The sequence below is a fragment of the Mercenaria mercenaria genome, chromosome 9, assembly GCF_021730395.1.
Source record: "Mercenaria mercenaria strain notata chromosome 9, MADL_Memer_1, whole genome shotgun sequence".
NCBI classification, from domain to species: Eukaryota; Metazoa; Mollusca; class Bivalvia; order Venerida; family Veneridae; genus Mercenaria; species Mercenaria mercenaria.
The window spans coordinates 66,562,268-66,579,735 of NC_069369.1; the positions used below are offsets into that span (position 1 = coordinate 66,562,268).

The 17,468-nt window shown below is 35.4% G+C and overlaps 1 protein-coding gene across 1 annotated transcript in view; it reads right to left on the reverse strand.

Moving 5' to 3' along the window:
- Positions 1-17,468, reverse strand: part of LOC123547363 (spermine oxidase-like) — a 94,587-nt gene that overhangs the window by 49,776 nt on the left and 27,343 nt on the right. The window contains exon 3 of the mRNA XM_045334392.2: positions 10,061-10,187. Within this exon, the coding sequence (XP_045190327.2) occupies positions 10,061-10,187 (127 nt within the window). The remainder of the gene's footprint in view (positions 1-10,060; positions 10,188-17,468) is intronic.

Genomic DNA, 17,468 nt, shown 5'->3' on the forward strand with positions numbered 1-17,468 from the left:
AACGAAAACTAAGTTCAGACAATATTTAAAAAACTTTCTCGTAAAATACTCTGCTTGAGAGAATTTTTCAAGGCAATTTCTTGATTTTCCATGATCTGTTTGGGATTTCCATGATAAGATCTATCTTTTCGAAATTTCATGATATTTCCGTGTTAGTGATTTTCCATGATATTTCCAGGTCTGTGCAAGCCCTGTAAAATATGTAAGACCATTCATCTATGTTACAAGTATGATGTCAACAGACTGATGTTTACAATAAAGAGCTTTTACTTAAGATAATACAATAAAACAAGAGGGCCACTGACCCTAAAGCGCTCACCTGTGTACAAGGCTTCAAGTGTGTTTGTATAAGTACAGAGTTAGGTTTCTTCTATATTAGCCTATATTATATACATGTCACACACACTTTTGAACCTAGGGCACTAATTTGAACAATTATGGTAGACATTACAATTCTAGCTATTATTGATTCAGAGAAGAAAAGTGACCACGCCCCCTGGCAGCCATGTTTTTTGACGAATCAGAATAATTTGAACAATCTTGGTAGAGAGTCACACAAGAACCATTCGTGCAAAATTATTTTAAAATCAGGCCAGCAGTTTCACATAAAAAAGATTTTTAAAGTTTCCACTATATACATATTGGGAAAAGTGACCACACCCTCTGGTGGCCATGTTTTTTGACGAATCAAAATAATTTGAATATTCTTGGTAGAGGGTCACACAAGGACCATTTGTGTAAAATTATTCTAAAATCGGGCCACCAGTTTCGCACAAGAAGATTTTTAAAGTTTCCACTATATACATATAAAAGTGACCACGCCCTCTGGCAGCCATGTTTTTTGACAAATCGAAATAATTTGAACACTCTTGGTAGCGGCCCGGGTCACACAGGGACCATTTGTGTAAAATTATTCTAAAATCGGGCAAGCAGTTTCATACAAGAAGATTTTTAAAGTTTCCACTATATACATATAGGGAAAAGTGGCAACGCCCTTTAGCAGCCATGTTTTTTTTGACAAATCGGTATAATTTGAACAATATTGTTAGAGGGTGACATAAGGACCATTTCTGTGAAATTATTTCAAAATCAGTTTAGGAGATGTCGTTTGAAGTTTTTTCCATTTTTAGCTCTGGCAGCCCCTATATGCAACCAAGCGGAACCGTTTGAACAACTTTGGCAGAGGACCACCCAAGGAACATCACGGCCAAGTTTCATCAAAATCCATTCACTGGTTTTGAAGGAGATGTCATTTAAACACAAATGTTGTCAACGGACGACTTGACGCACTCACGGACGACAGATCACAATACCTCACTATGAGCACTTTGTGCTCAAGTGAGCTTAAAAAAACCTTGCACATGATATAAATACTCCAAGCGTTTGATGTGAATGACTCGGCAATAATACAACAAATGACCTTGACCTTGAGGTGTAATCAAATAATGACTTCAAATAAATCCATTTTCATTTGTACTGACAGCATCTTAATTTAGGGCTGTCATCGATAGAAACGATATCGATGTATCAACGATTTTTTTGGGTCGATCGATTATCGATTCCCATTTTCAAAAATCGATATTTTACAGGGAGAAAAACACAAAACGCAAGGTCAAAGAGTCCAGACCCAGTATTTGTACCACTGCTTTATAGTTCATTAAAAAGCAATGAATTCCATCCTAGAATCGATAGCATTACTTTGGTTGATTATCATTCATCAAGGTTTGCTGATTCAACTCTTACTGCCTCTGATCAATCCTTTATTCGGAGATCAAGTCATTTTGCCTTATCTGGAAACACTTATCTTGCAGCCATAATTAGGTCCTTGTACCTTGATCTAATGACAAAATTGGTTCAGATCCATTTCAAGAAAACACCAAAAACAGGAGACAAAAAGTAGAAATGGTTTGAAGATGAAAAAATATTTGCAAACTGACTTAAAAGGGAGGTAATTCAAAATGCTACTGTTAAATATAAATATCTGATATTTAAGATATTTCAATTTTCTTAAATGGAAATTCACTATTTCTGTAAGTCTTGTAGGCAAGCTGCACCATGTTAAATGTCACATTGAGTCATTTCATTCAAAGGTAGCCAGAGCAGAATATGACAGACTGGTGGGACTTTAAATTATTACTCACAAGTGCAAATAATCACGAGAGTCGTGACATTGTGCAGGTTTCAAAATGATCCTAGAAATAATAATTGCAATACACAAATTTTCCGCAAATAATACAAAATAATATGCATGCTGCATACAGGCTGCATGCTTTATCATGAGACAAAATGTGCTCCTTAATCAATATGATAAACCTTCCAAGCAAATTTAAATTACCTTATACAAGAACATTAAGTGGTGCTCATGTGGCAGAAGACTTAAAAATATCCGTTGGATATTCTCACCAACAAAGGAGAGTGGGTGAGTAAAAGACTAGGGTAAAGCAAAAATTGGCAGGGGCAGGTCTGGCCTTTTTCAAATTTTTTGGCAATGCAGACTTCCGGAAAGCTGACTGACCGACATTTATCTTATCCCAAGAACCACAACATCTCGGACAAAGTGGTGTCATTAAAAAAATACCGTTGCAGAATCCCGAAATTAATGAAAATACACACATGCTGAACGTACAGAAAGCAAAAAGGAGTACGAAATGAAGAGGTTCTATCTTAATATAAATGATAAATGGCGAAGATTTGTGCATAGCTTGTAAAACAACATGTTAAACTGTTAGTTTACTGAGGCTTTTTCTGGTTCTGCATTTCAAGTTAATTTTCGGTCTGGTGAATTGTTTTTCGGTCCGACAGATTTTCAGACATTGCCAGACCAAATGTCCAGTCATTTTTCCCAACTTTCCAGAAGTCTGGCAATGTCCAACCTGGCTCCAGTGATGTTATATCAAAAGGTCCTTTGTGGTCAATTTGAATATATTCAATATATTTGTGTGCATGTCTATTTTATGTGATGTCTTCCACTGACTGAAACTGCAAATGTTCTAACTGTTGGCTAATAATCTATTTCTATATATTCCTAAAACACTGAACGAAAACTCCACATCTGTTTTAATCTTATTACAACAGTATAATAAGGTTTTGTTTTTGCTGAATCATCAACTTCAATGTTTCTACAGTCTATTAATAGGCTTATGAAACATGTTTAATAGCCATATCTACTTTTTCAAAGCGTCTGTATGTCTTGTCATCTAAAGTAACAGGTAAAATAATTATAGAACATAAAATTTATAATTGTTATTTAATTGTTACATACAAGTTAAGGTCACTCTATACTTGTAAATTAAAACAAGTCATCAATTTGCATCATTCCCTTTCTGAAAACAAGAGGACCATGATGGTCCTGAATCGCTCACCTCTTCCCACATGACCCAGTTTTGAGTATGACGTCGTTTTTTCTATTATTTGACATAGTGACCTAGTTTTTGAGCTCATGTGACCCAGTTTTGAACTTGACCTAGATATTATCAAGATAAAAGTTCTGACCAATTTTCATGAAGATCCATTGAAAAATATGGTCTCTAGAGAGGTCACAAGGTTTTTCTATTATTTGACCTATTGACCTAGTTTTCGAAGGTACGTGACCCTGTTACGAACTTTATCTAGATATCATCAAGGTGAACATTCTCACTAATTTTCATGAAGATCTCATGAAAAATATGGCCTCTAGAGAGGTCAAAAGGTTTTTCTATTTTTAGACCTACTGACCTAGTTTTTGACCGCACATAACCCTGTTTCGAACTTGACCTAGATATCATCAAGATGAACATTCTGACCAATTTCAATACAGATCCCATCAAAAATTTGGCCTTTAGAGAGGTCACAAGGTTTTTCTATTATTTGAACTACTGACCTAGTTTTTAAAGGCACGTGATCCACTTTCGAATCTGACCTAGATATCATCAAGATGAACATTCAGACCAATTTTCATACAGATCCCATGAAAAATATGGCCTCTAGAGAGGTCACAAGATTTTTCTATTATTTGACCTACTGACCTAGTTTTTGATGGCACATGACCCACTTTCGAACTTGACCTAGATATCATCAAGGTGAACATTCTGACCATTTTTCATGAAGATCTCATGAAATATATGGCCTCTAGAGAGGTCACAAGGTTTTTCTATTTTTAGACCTACTGACCTAGTTTTTGACCGCATGTGACCCAGTTTTGAACTTGACTTAGATATCACCAAGATGAACATTCTGACCAATTTTCATACAGATCCCATGAAAAATATGGCCTCTAGAGGGGTCACAAGGTTTTTCTATTATTTGACCTACTGACCTAGTTTTTGATGGCACGTGACCCACTTTCGAACTTGACCTAGATAGCATCAAGGTGAACATTCTGACCAATTTTCATGAAGATCTCATAAAATACATGGCCTCTAGAGAGGTCACAAGTTTTTCTATTTTTAGACCTACTGACCTAGTTTTTGGCCGAATGTGACCCAGTTTCCAAATTAACCTAGATATCATCAAGGTGAACATTCTGACCAACTTTCATGAAGATCCATTGAAAATTATGGCCTCTAGAGTGGTCACAAGGTTTTTCTATTTTTAGACCTACTGACCTAGTTATTTGTCGTATGTGACCCAGATTCAAATTAGCCTAGATATCATCAAGGTGAACATTCTGACCAACTTTCATGAAGATCCATTGAAAATTATGGCCTCTAGAGAGGTCACAAGGTTTTTCTATTTTTAGACCTACTGACCTAGTTATTGGCCGCACATGACCAAGTTTCAAACTTGACCTAGAAATCATCAATGTGAACATTCTGACCAATTTTCATGAAGATCCATTCAAAATTATGGCCTCTAGAGTGGTCACAAGGTTTTTCTATTTTTAGACCTACTGACCTACTTTTTGGCAGCACGTGACCCAGTTTTGAACTTGACCTAGAATTTACCAAGATGAACATTCTGACCCATTTTCATGAAGATCCCATGAAAACTGTGACCTCTAGAGATGTCACAAGGAAAAGTTTACGCACGGACGCTGCGCGATCACAAAAGTTCACCTTGTCACTTTGTGACAGGTGAGCTAAAAATGTTTCAAAATTAATTCTTTAATATATTAGTTTAGTTTATACTACATTGTAAATTTATTTTAGCTTGATTGTGATGAAGGCTTCAAGCTTATTTGAACCACTCACGAGTCCGCTTCCTGGAAAAACCAGTACTGGTGTCATATGAGAATATGAGAGGGCATGGTCGTGACCCCTAGCTGTCAGGCTCAATGCCACGACCCTGGATTCAACGGCTGACACTAACGCCTAGACCACTGCTCCTCTTGTATATTGTATATATTGAACTTGAAAATTTATCACAAAAAACTGTAATTTGAATTATTCTTATCAAAATATTTCAGCGTTATTAGTTTGGTCATACGAAATCTGATACTACAATATATAATCCTTAACTATTGAATGAAAAAAGGCAAATCTGTTAAATGTTAATTCATATATATAATCAACCTCAGCTTCCCTGAATATTCTTGAAAACAATAGGGCCACGATGGCCCTATATCGCTCACCAGAGTTGATCTGGCCTACTGACCTAGTTTTTGTCCCCACATGGTCCAGTTTCAAACTTGATCTAGAGATCATCTATACAAACATTCTGACCAAGTTTCATATAGATTGGGTTACAACTGTGGATTCTAGATTGTTAACAAGCTTTTCCTTTGATTTGACCAGGTCACCTAGTTTTTGACCCCACATGACCCAGATTCGAACTTGACCTAGAGGTCATCAAGACAAAAACTGACCAATTCTCATGAGTTTCCAACTTAAACTGTAGACTCTAGAGTGTTAACAAGATTTTCCTTTGATCTGGCCTACTGACCTAGTTTTTGACCCACATGACCCAATTTCGAACTTGACCTAGAGATTATCAAGACAAACACTCTGACCAAGTTTCATAAAGATTGGGTCACAAATGTGGCCTTTAAAAGTGTTAACAAGGCAATTGTTGACGCACGTCACACGATGCCAGACAATGACCAGTCACAAGAGCTCACCTTGAGCACTTTGTGCTGTGGTGAGCTAAAAACCTTACTCTTAACCATTACAGACATGAAAGAAAACTTTATGAGAAGCAAAATAAACAGTGCTTGGGCATAAAAGAGCAATGAAAAATGTTCAAAAGATCTCTTGACTTATTCTTCTATCATTTCATAATGGTGGAATAATCCCCAATTTAATTTTTATAGAAACTTTCATCTCATATATTCTAAACAATATTGACATGATACCCTCTTACAACAAATTAATTACATGCAAATTTATACGTTACTATTCAAATAATAATAAAACTTGCTAACATTATGACCCTGCAATGTTCTCATTTTTATAACAATTTCCTTTATATATATTAAATTACAAAACACTTATAAATTAACCCTGGACAAAAAAATATAATCTAATACAATCTCATTATTTTATGCTACATGGTTGTGTATCAATGGTAGACATGACCTAGCTAATGGCTTAAATGGTTCCGTTTAACAGTCAATCGAGTCTAGCAATATTTGGACATTTGTTGTTGATACATATAATAAGGTTAAGTTATTATTCATGATGTGCCCCTTATGATTTATTTGCAAATTAATAAAGTGGATTTCAAGACATTTTCCTTTTCCTTTTTGTGAAGTTATGAATTACCTCCCTTTACGAAGAAAAAATGTGTTGCATACTTGTTCATAACGTGAATCTGACCTCCCACTTGACAATCGATAGCTCAAACACCAGGGCTGACTTTTAAACCAGTTCATGTAGTCCTGGCTGTTTTTTTCTGCTTTTAGATCGCTCGATACCACAGATAGCTTGTGCATTTTGCTCATCGGTCCCCTTGCAATTTTGAGCCATCACAGTATTGTTTGCAAGGCTACTCTTTCAAATTGTGATTGAAAAATAGAGCAAATATTGTGGAATTCCGATGTATTGCATACATTAAGGAAGTTAAGAATGTTTTTTTTTACAATTCTCATAAACAATGTAACTGCATACCGGGTAACTTCAGCATTATTTTCTAATTCAAAATTTGATAGAGAACAGCCAATTTTGCGTTCTTAAAACATTACCGTTCCTAGCTGGTTGTACTGCTAAAGACAATGCCCTTTAACATTCACAAGCGTTCATACATATATAATTACCTCATAGCTCTGTTCATGAATATTATTGAAAATAACCCTTATCCCACTAAATTTCAATAATGAACTTGTCCATGTTTCAATTTCGGCAATACCATTTATTATTCGAAGGGGTGTTCACTGAAAATTTACTGACTGAATAGTGAACAGTGTAGACCATGATCAGCCTGCACTGGTCGCAAAGGCAGAATCACTTACCACCAGCAGGCTAAAGGATAAACCAATCCTGAATGTTACCAAACAAAATTCAGTGTAGCAGGCTCACTGAACATAATTACCTTAATGACATATGAAGCTGGCAAATGCATCAGTACAAAAAAGCAAATTAACTACTGAATATTGCATTTCAAAAGTTTGTAGATGAACCCGGCAGTACAGCCAAAAAGTTAATGACCTCCAAATCAAAATATGCTGTGCAAATGAAAGTGTGTATGCAACAACTTTCATACTGCCTTACTTCAAACTGCTTTAAATTTAACAGCAGCCTTTTTTCTTTCTTCATATGAAATCAGCACTTGAGTGTGTAGCTTGAGAAATTTCATCAGGAAAATGGGTTACAGAAGCCACATAAATACTGAGGTAGGGTGGTGGTGATAGGTGGAGGGGAGAATGTGAGAGGGTTTCCTCAGAGTTGCAGATTTTGTGCATGAAAGGAAAAAGAAAATTCTACTGAAATCTGAAGAAGTTAAATTCTTATTTTTCATAAAGCAGAGGTCAGGGTGCTTAACTGAGTAAAGTTGTGCTACCTTCTAAATAGTTACAATTTTTTGCTTCTTCTTTTTCATTTGGTATCTGAGAAAATGTGTAAGCTATGCCTAAAAATATTTTATCTACTTCATCTGAAGATTATAAACTATTGATTAGGGATGTTATGTAAGGAACATTCTCATTAATTCTTTATCAGTATTTTCCTTCTTCTTTTTTTTTTATTTCAGGCAATTTAGCTAACATGATCAAAACAGGTAATAATAGTTTTCAAATTAAAATCTCTTTCATAACACGCAGTATTTCAAACTAAAATAGTTTCAGATAATAAACACTTCCTCATGAATCATCAGTTTCTTAAAGCAGTAACAAGTCAACATAATTATATAGACTTCATGTTGTTCATGTGTCTCCATTATGTGTTACAGGTCTCTTAAAGAAAAGTTGACATCTCAAGAGTTCAGGTTATAGACTTGTCTGCCGATTAGGGAAATCAGCATGACTTTCTTTGCATTATTTAGGCAACAACCACTATGGTACTGAATAACATTACCTAAATAACGGACTGTTCCAGTATTAAAAGAACAAAAACACCGCTGACTTCAAAACTAAACTGTAATGTGCAGTGCGACCTCTCCAAAACAAACATCGCTGTGTCAGGTGTTGCTTTTGAGATGACAGTAATCTACCTTTATAGAAAGGTGATTGGTCTATAGAGGTATGGTTGATATAGAAAGGCGATTGGTCTATAGAGGTATGGTTGATATAGAAAGGCGATTGGTCTATAGAGGTATGGTTGATATAGAAAGGCGATTGGTCTATAGAGGTATAGTTGATAGAGGTTTTACTGTGACTGGATACTGTCATACATCTTTTCAAAGCATCTTCAAGAGAATTGAAATTGTGCGGCCTTTACTTATTATATGTTTGTTTTTCCCCATTTATGTACAGAACTGCTGAATTATCAGTTAAGATCTAAACATTTATGTACATGTTTCATATATTGGCTAGACCCTAGGAAGACTGTACTTAAATTTCATGTACAAGAATTTGATTTAAGTATACAGTGATGTAGATAAAGAAATCTAGTTTATTTACGATTTCCTTTTAATGGCACCTCAGTGGCCAAGCAGCTGACTTCGTATTACTTACTTCTCACCTCTTTGGGTTCAAGCCTTGCTCAAGCTTATCGTTTTACTTAGCTGCCCATCCATAACTGAAATACTGCCCACAGTCTCACTGTGACAAGATAAAGCTGAAACATCACCATATGATCTGATATAATGTGTAAGTGAGACTTGAAAGCCCAACACAAAAAGATGTCAACAAAGCTAAGACTTCAGTGATGACACCACTGCAAGATTGGATAAATCGTAAAGACAGCAATGCAAAGGAATGAGGAGGTGATTTGAGGAAGACAACATAACTAAATTCAAGAGACTGTGCAACCAACCAAAGAATGTCTTATAAAATCAAATTCTGTGAATTGATATAAACAGAATAGGAATTTTGTTTAACTTTGTGGAAAAATCCATGAAATCGACCCTCCAAAGAATAATATTCGATTAGTGGAAAACTCTACAGAATAAATGTAAAGTACTCAAGTGTCTTTCACACAAAAAAAAATAGAAGAATAACATGAGGTACAGTTTCTAATCATTGTTGTATGGAGAAACAAGCAAATTAAAAGCAAGTAACAAGTATTAGCCACTGATATAATCTCTTATTAGAGATCAAGCCCAGATTACTTTTTCATTAAAAGCTGATGTTGCAGTTTAAGTGATTGGATGTATACCAAAATAGGGTCTCATTTGTCAGTGCAACTTTTTTCAAATAATCTTGTAATGCCAATATTGCAAATAAATGGATCTGCCAATTTTGCAATGAACAGCACTCAAAGAAATCCCTGGAAATAAACTCACCGTCATTTGAACCATACAAATATTTTGATCCTTCTTGGCATTAAACTCATCACTTGAACCGTACAAACTTGGCTTTTTTCATCATTTTGATGACTGGGAAAAACATCTTACAGCAACCATACACAATGTGAGGGACTGATCTGACTTGAGATTATAAATGCCCTTCATTATTTTGGAAAATCTTGTTCAGGGAATAAACAGTTCTACAGCCACCCTGCAACTGTGAGCAACTTGTAAGAAACTATGTTTTATCAATGGCAATACTTACATGATAGTTTTTGAGGGCAGTGGAATGTCTTTCTTCAGGAATCCCTTCAGAACTTTCTGACAATCCTGAGCAATCTGCTCTTCTGATAATGATTCCATATACAAGGCTTCCTTTCCACATACCCAGCCTGAAAATACATTTCACTTGTATAAGTCTTACAGTAACTCATATAATTTCACCAGTAATCGGCCAACAGGAAACTAAAAATTGCTTTGTCATTGTCATTGATTATGGAATATCAATAAATAAAAAGTTCACAAAAGAACTGTACAAAGACAGTAACAGTGCAAATGATTGTGTTTGTTTGCAGGAACAAGGTTTTTCATAATATTTGTAACCAATTTGTAACTTGATATTTCTTTTTGTCTAATTTATGTTCTTCAGACACTTCATTTTAACTAATTTACAATATTACAAAATATGACCACAGTGACCTTGACCTCTGAGGTACCTGGCTCTAAACCAAAAGATGTCTGCCCCTTACTAAGATTAATGCTTATGTTAAGGTCTGATGATTATATGTGCAGTTGTTGTGAAAGATATAGTGAAAATGTAGTTTGCCATTAAACTAACAAACACTTTTACAATGTTTGACCACAGTGGCCTTGACCTTAAAGTATCAGATGTCTTCCATTAATACCAAGACCAGAATTGATAATAACAGGGACAATGTAAGTATGAAGCTTGCCATAAATGTTAACTTGAATGCGATGACAATGCTCTAAGCACCAGGGAGGGCACATTATAGCCCTCTTTTTTCCCTTTCTTTTTTTTTTTTGATAACAAATGAAGTGCTTATAATTCTTGCGCTGCCTGGCTTGGTTTTTAACTGGTTCTTAGCTAAAGAATGTTAAAAACAAGCTTGTAACTTTCAGAGTGACAAGCCCCATTTAAGCCGTGTCATTGCGGTCCGAGTACATGTCAAATACTTACTGGGTAATAAATAAAAGAAACACTTTTATAAAATATATAATAAAATATATAATAAAATATATACTAAAAAATCTGTTTAAGACTTTAATGACAATTTGACGACAATATACCCCAATAAAACTGTCATTCTATAAAGGAGACATTTTTATTTCAAAATACAATTTGCAAACTACTATAAGTACCTTAATTAGTCTATATTCAAGACAAAATCTGCATGAAAAAAACAACATGTTGATCTCAACATGACCGAGAGGTCAACGACATGTCCGCAAATACTTTTTTACTTCCCACCAGCTGTCGAAACCAGTTCTCTGACTAGTTAAAATAAAGCCAACAACATAGAAAATCATGTTTTTCAAGAAAAAGAACCGAGTAGGTCACCATCCTCATGTACTTTATTCAGATTCTTTACCATAAAGAAAATATATAATTTTCAAGAACATGCAAGCATTTGATGATTGATGGCCACAGTCAATCACTTTATTTTTTTTACTTTAAGAGCTGTTTCCATTGCCAAAATACATTAGCCTGAAGCACAGAGTTCCTGGGTGGCAAAAGCTTTTATCAGCTGTCAAAATACTGAACAATGAAACTTCCTTAAATGGAATTATCCCAAATTATACAGAAACAGGCCTTTCTGTAGCCAAGCCTTAAAGAAGACTATGTGAACTGATATTGTGTCCAGTTTTGGAAGGTTAACTTAACCCTATGGTTATGAGGGTTGTCCAGACAAGAATATGTTTTTTATTGACAAACTTTACACCAAGACAAGTCAAATGCTCCCATTTGAACAAATTTGACAGTGGTCCTTACAAAGGCTTCTGGGCAAATTTAAAGAAGATCCGTCTGAAAAAGTAAAAAATATTTCTATTTTCAGCTGAAGTGTCTGTCCCCTTAAAGTGCCCCCATTTTAAGAAAATTAGCACAATACTTCATTAGAATGCTACAGTTTGATGAAGATCCATCACACACTTCATGAGAAGTTGTTTAAAGACATTTTGCTCTAGTTGCTAAGGGCTAACCATCCTCATTTGAACAAAATGAAGACGAGACCTTACAATGATGCTACAGATCGAGTTTGATGAAGATCCATCAAGCAGTTCATGCAAAAGTTATTTTTAAAAGTCTTTCTTTTATGGCTGTATTATTGGACCCCATTTGAACAAAATGAAGACGGGACCTTACAATGATGCTACAGACAGAGTTTGATGAAGATCCATCAAGCAGTTCATGCAAAAGTTGTTTAGAAGTCTTTCTTTTATTAATAAGATTTATGAAATCTTGGAGAAGACCTTATAATGATGTTTCTGTCCATTAGTTTCATGAAGACCTAGATCAAGCGGTTCATGAAAAGGAGTTGTTGGAAATACTTTTTTTTTTAGTTTAAGCAGCCTTTAAAAGGGGCGAAATGGACACATTTGAAAATATTTCAGAGAGGATCTTATAATGATACTAAAAACAAAGTTTGATGAAGATCCATAAAGTGCTTCATGAAAAGAATCTAGATAAAGTTTGTTGTTTTTTATTTCAAGCTCAAGCAGCCCCAAAAAGGTGCCTTAAGTGTCCCAATCAGAACAAGAGGACCATGATGGTCCTGAATCGCTCGCCTATCCCCACATGACCCAGTGTTGAACTGAGTATGACGTCGTTATTTCTATTATTTGACATAGTGACCTAGTTTTTGAGCACATGTGACCTAAATATCATCAAGATAAAAAAATTCTGACCAATTTTCATGAAGATCCATTGAAAAATATGACCTCTAGCGAGGTCACAAGGTTTTTCTATTATTTCACCTAATGACCTAGTTTTTGAAGGCACGTGATCCACTTTTAAACTTGACCTAGATATCATCAAGGTGAACATCCTCACCAATTTTCATGAAGATCTCGTGAAAAATATGGCCTCTAGAGAGGTCGCAAGGTTTCTCTATTTTTCGACCTACTGACCTAGTTTTTGACCGCACATGACCCAGTTTCAAACTTGACCTAGATATCATCAAGGTGAATATTCTGACCAACCTTCATGAAGATGTTTGTTTGTTTGTTTTGGGTTTAACGCCGTTTTTCAACAGTATTTCAGTCATGTAACGGCGGGCAGTTAACCTAACCAGTGTTCCTGGATTCTGTACCAGTACAAACCTGTTCTCCGCAAGTAACTGCCAACTTCCCCACATGAATCAGAGGTGGAGGACTAATGATTTCAGACACAATGTCGTTTATCAAATAGTCACGGAGAACATACGCCCCGCCCGAGGATCGAACTCACGACCCCGCGATCCGTAGACCGACGCTCTACCTACTGAGCTAAGCGGGCGGGCTATCTTCATGAAGATCCATTGAGAAATATGGCCTCTAGAGAGATCACAAGGTTTTTCTATTTTTAGACCTACTGACCTAGTTTTTGATCCCACGTGACCCAGTTTCGAACTTGGCCAATTTTCATAAAGATCTCGTGAAAAATATGGCCTCTAGAGAGGTCACAAAGTTTTTCTATTTTTCGACATACTGACCTAGTTTTTGACCGCACATGACCCAGTTACGAACTTGACCTGGATATCATCAAGCTGAACATTCTCATCAATTTTCATGAAGATCCATTGAGAAATATGGCCTCTAGAGAGGTCACAAGGTTTTTCTATTTTTAGACCTACTGACCTATTTTTTGACCCCACGTGACCCAGTTTCGAACTTGGCCTAGATATCATCAAGGTGAACATTCTAACCAATATTCATGAAGATCTCATGAAAAATATGGCCTCTAGAGAGGTCACAAGGTTATTCTATTTTTAGATCTACTGACCTAGTTTTTGACCGCACGTGACCCAGTTTCAAATCTGACCTAGATATCATCAAGGTGAACATTCTGACCAATTTTCATGAAGATACATTGAGAAATATGGCCTCTAGGGAGGTTACAAGGTTTTTCTATTTTTAGACCTACTGACCTAGTTTACGACCCCACGTGACCCAGTTTCGAACCTGACCTAGATATCATCAAGGCGAACATCTGACCAATATTCATGAAGATCTCATGAAAAATATGGCCTCTAGACAGGTCACAAGGTCTTTCTATTTTTAGATCTACTGACCTAGTTTTTAACCCCAAGTGACCCAGTTTCGAACTTGGCCTAGATATCATCAAGGTGAACATTCTGACCAATTTTCATGAAGATCCATTGAAAAATATGGCCTCTAGAGAGGTCACAAGGTCTTTCTATTTTTAGACCTACTGACCTAGTTTTTGACCCCATGTGACCCAGTTTCGAACTTGACCTAGATATCATCAAGATGAACATTCTCATCAATATTCATGAAGATCTCATGAAAAATATGGCCCCTAGAGAGGTCACAAGGTTTTTCTATTTTTAGATCTACTGACCTAGTTTTTGACCGCACATGACCCAGTTTCGAACTTGACCTAGATATCATCAAGATGAACATTCTGACCAACTTTCATAAAGATCCCATGAAAAATGTGACCTCTAGAGTGGTCACAAGCAAAAGTTTACGCACGGACGACGGACGCACGGACGACGGACGCCATCCGATCACAAAAGCTCACCTTGTCACTTTGTGACAGGTGAGCTAATAAAACTGGAAGATGCTACAAACCAAATTTGAGGAAGATAAATAAAACAATTCAAAAGAAAAAGTTGTAACACTTTTCTATTTTTAGCTCTAGCAGCCCCTAAAACAGGCCATTAACGTCCTCATGAGAACAAAATTGGGAGGACATTATTTACCCATGTGAAATGAAATGCATGAAGTCATGATTTTTTCATACTTTTCAAGAAATGTTCATTAACAATTCTTGATAAATTCTTAGAGCTCACTTCATGAAGTTTTATTCATGAAGTGAGGTGTGTCCCACTTCATGAAGATATGAAGAATTATTGAAGGATTCACAAAATTCTTGAAATATCCATGAAGTGTTCAAAGAATAAAACATGAATATTTTATGAATTTAATATTCTTAACGTCTATAATTTTCACAATGTGTTATTTTCACAGTGCACTAGTTTAAATGGGCGCAAAATTGAAGCTTTCTTTTTTATTGTTAATAATTATTTGTATAGCTGCAGTGTGTATTTCTTCTCATTGAAATGCTGTAGAAAGGAATAATATAGTGTAGTGGGTGCTTTTTTATCTGTATTTTGATATTAATGGCAATAGTTTTGTCGTCAGTTTTCAGATCTTCGTCTTGTTACATTATAAATAGATAGGTATTGTAACTCATAAAGCTAGTATTTCATCACTTTAGTGGCAGTCATCCCTTCTCTGGTCAATACCTATATGTACAAGCAAATTGAAGCTTGGCATCTGACCATCAATTTCACCTTGGCTGCGAAATCTCAGATGAATAAGAATATCAGGCAGTTCTTTGGTCAAATTATACTTCATGAAATATTCGAAAAAATGCTCATGATTTTGTCTATTAAGTTTCAAGCATTTTTCTCCATGCATTATTCATGAAAGGAATATTCATGAACAGAAAATAAGACATTAAAATAATGAACAAAAAAATTAATGAACTCTTCATGAAGTACATTTTCAAGAATTTTAGTCATAAATGTTCATGAAAAAGAAGTGTGAACAATTTCATGAATAAATCCTGGATTATATTACCACTGCATGAAAAATTCAAGAAGTTGCCTGTTTCAGACTTCATGAACTCTTCATGATCACGAGCTGTGCATGATATCATGATTAATTCATGCATTTACCATTTCATGAATACTTCATGAACTGTGTTTAATGCACTTTTTATGAATAAGTCTCATTTTCTGTTCAGGTTTTTCTCTTGAAGTCTTCGTGAAGTACCTTCATGAATGGTTCATGAGTACTTGGACTACATCATGAAGAATGACTAAACATTTCACAGGGGAATTTATATTGATTTTACAGACCAAGTTTGTTGAAGATCCATTAATTAGTTCATGAGAAATTTCATTTTTACTTTTAACTCTATAATGTCACTTAAAGGGGCCAAATGCGTCAACTGACCAACTTTGGGAAAAGACCTAATATAATGATGCTACATGAGATGTTTGATGAAGACCCATCAAGTGGTTCATGCCAGGAAGTTGTATAAAGGTATATATCTATTTTCAGCTCTAACAGTCACTGAAAGGGGCCATTATAATTTATTAGTGCCCTTATTTGAACAAATTTGGGAGGGGACCTTATACTGATGCTACAGACAAAGTTTGATGAAAGTGGTTAATGAAAAGAAGCCAATTAAAGGTTTCTCTATCAACAGCTCTGGGGACCCTAAATGGGTCCATTTTTAGCTCTAGAAGCCCTAAAAGCCTGGTCAGAGGCTCTCTTTGAATAAATATGGGAGAGGACCTTATAATGATGCTACTTATCAAGTTTGTTGAAGATGCATCAAGCTGTTCATGAGAAGACCTCATTTAAATGTTTTCTAGTTTTATGGCCTTCATTTGTATAAACTTGTCAGTATGCTACAGACCATGTTTAGCCTAATTCTGGTCAAATGTTTCAGAGATGTTAATCACACCCCTAGGAATAGCTTCATTTATAAGTTAAATTATCTCCTGAACTGAATACAGACCAAGGCTGAAAAATAACCCTGTTACACTACATGTGTTTTACTAAGTGCAGCTATTGCTAGAATGTCCTCAATAATAACTTGATGCAGAACCATATTTTTTATATAACTTTCTGAGAGTTTTTTGAAAATTTGAGAGTCCCTGTCATTCCTGATGTCTACATTATAATAGCACAGCCCTCATAAAATGCAGAGTTCTATTTTCTATTAACTCCTATCACACAGGTCTGAAACTAGGCCAGTCTTGCAAAGAAATATAAACAAACAGGATATTTTAATGCATTTTGCTTTTTGAACTGCAGTTAGTGTCAGGGTCATATTTCTGTGTGAAATAAATTCTTTTCACTATTTTATTGCATACAAATCACTTGATGACCTTGAACTGTATCAGTTGTTTCTAAACATAAGTCACATTGACTGTGAAGTAACTTGAACAGCCTTAAAACAAGAGCTGTCCATAAGACAGCCAAGCTCGACTATTCGAAATATTGTCCCAGAGGCAAGAAAATATTACCTAAAAAGGTTAAATATCAAAAGAGTTTTAAGTTCAAAAGGGGGAATAATTTGACCAAAATGCGTATCAGTTATGGGACTTGCTGCTATCAACTAGTTTTATAACCCCTAAGGCACATGTCAAGTTTCAATTCAATATCTGCTTTAGTTTTGGAGATAGAAACTCGCATGTAAAACTTTAACCAGAATTTTCAAAGTCCAAAAGGGGGCATAATTTGCCCAAAATACATGCCAGAGTTATGGAACTTGATCCAGTGAGGTAAGTAATTGATCTAGAAAAAGAAAAAATAAGTTTCAAATCTATATGCCTTTTAGTAATAGCTGTATGTACTTGCACGCAAAACTTTAACCAGAATTTGCTAAGTCCAAAAGGGGGCATAATTTGGCC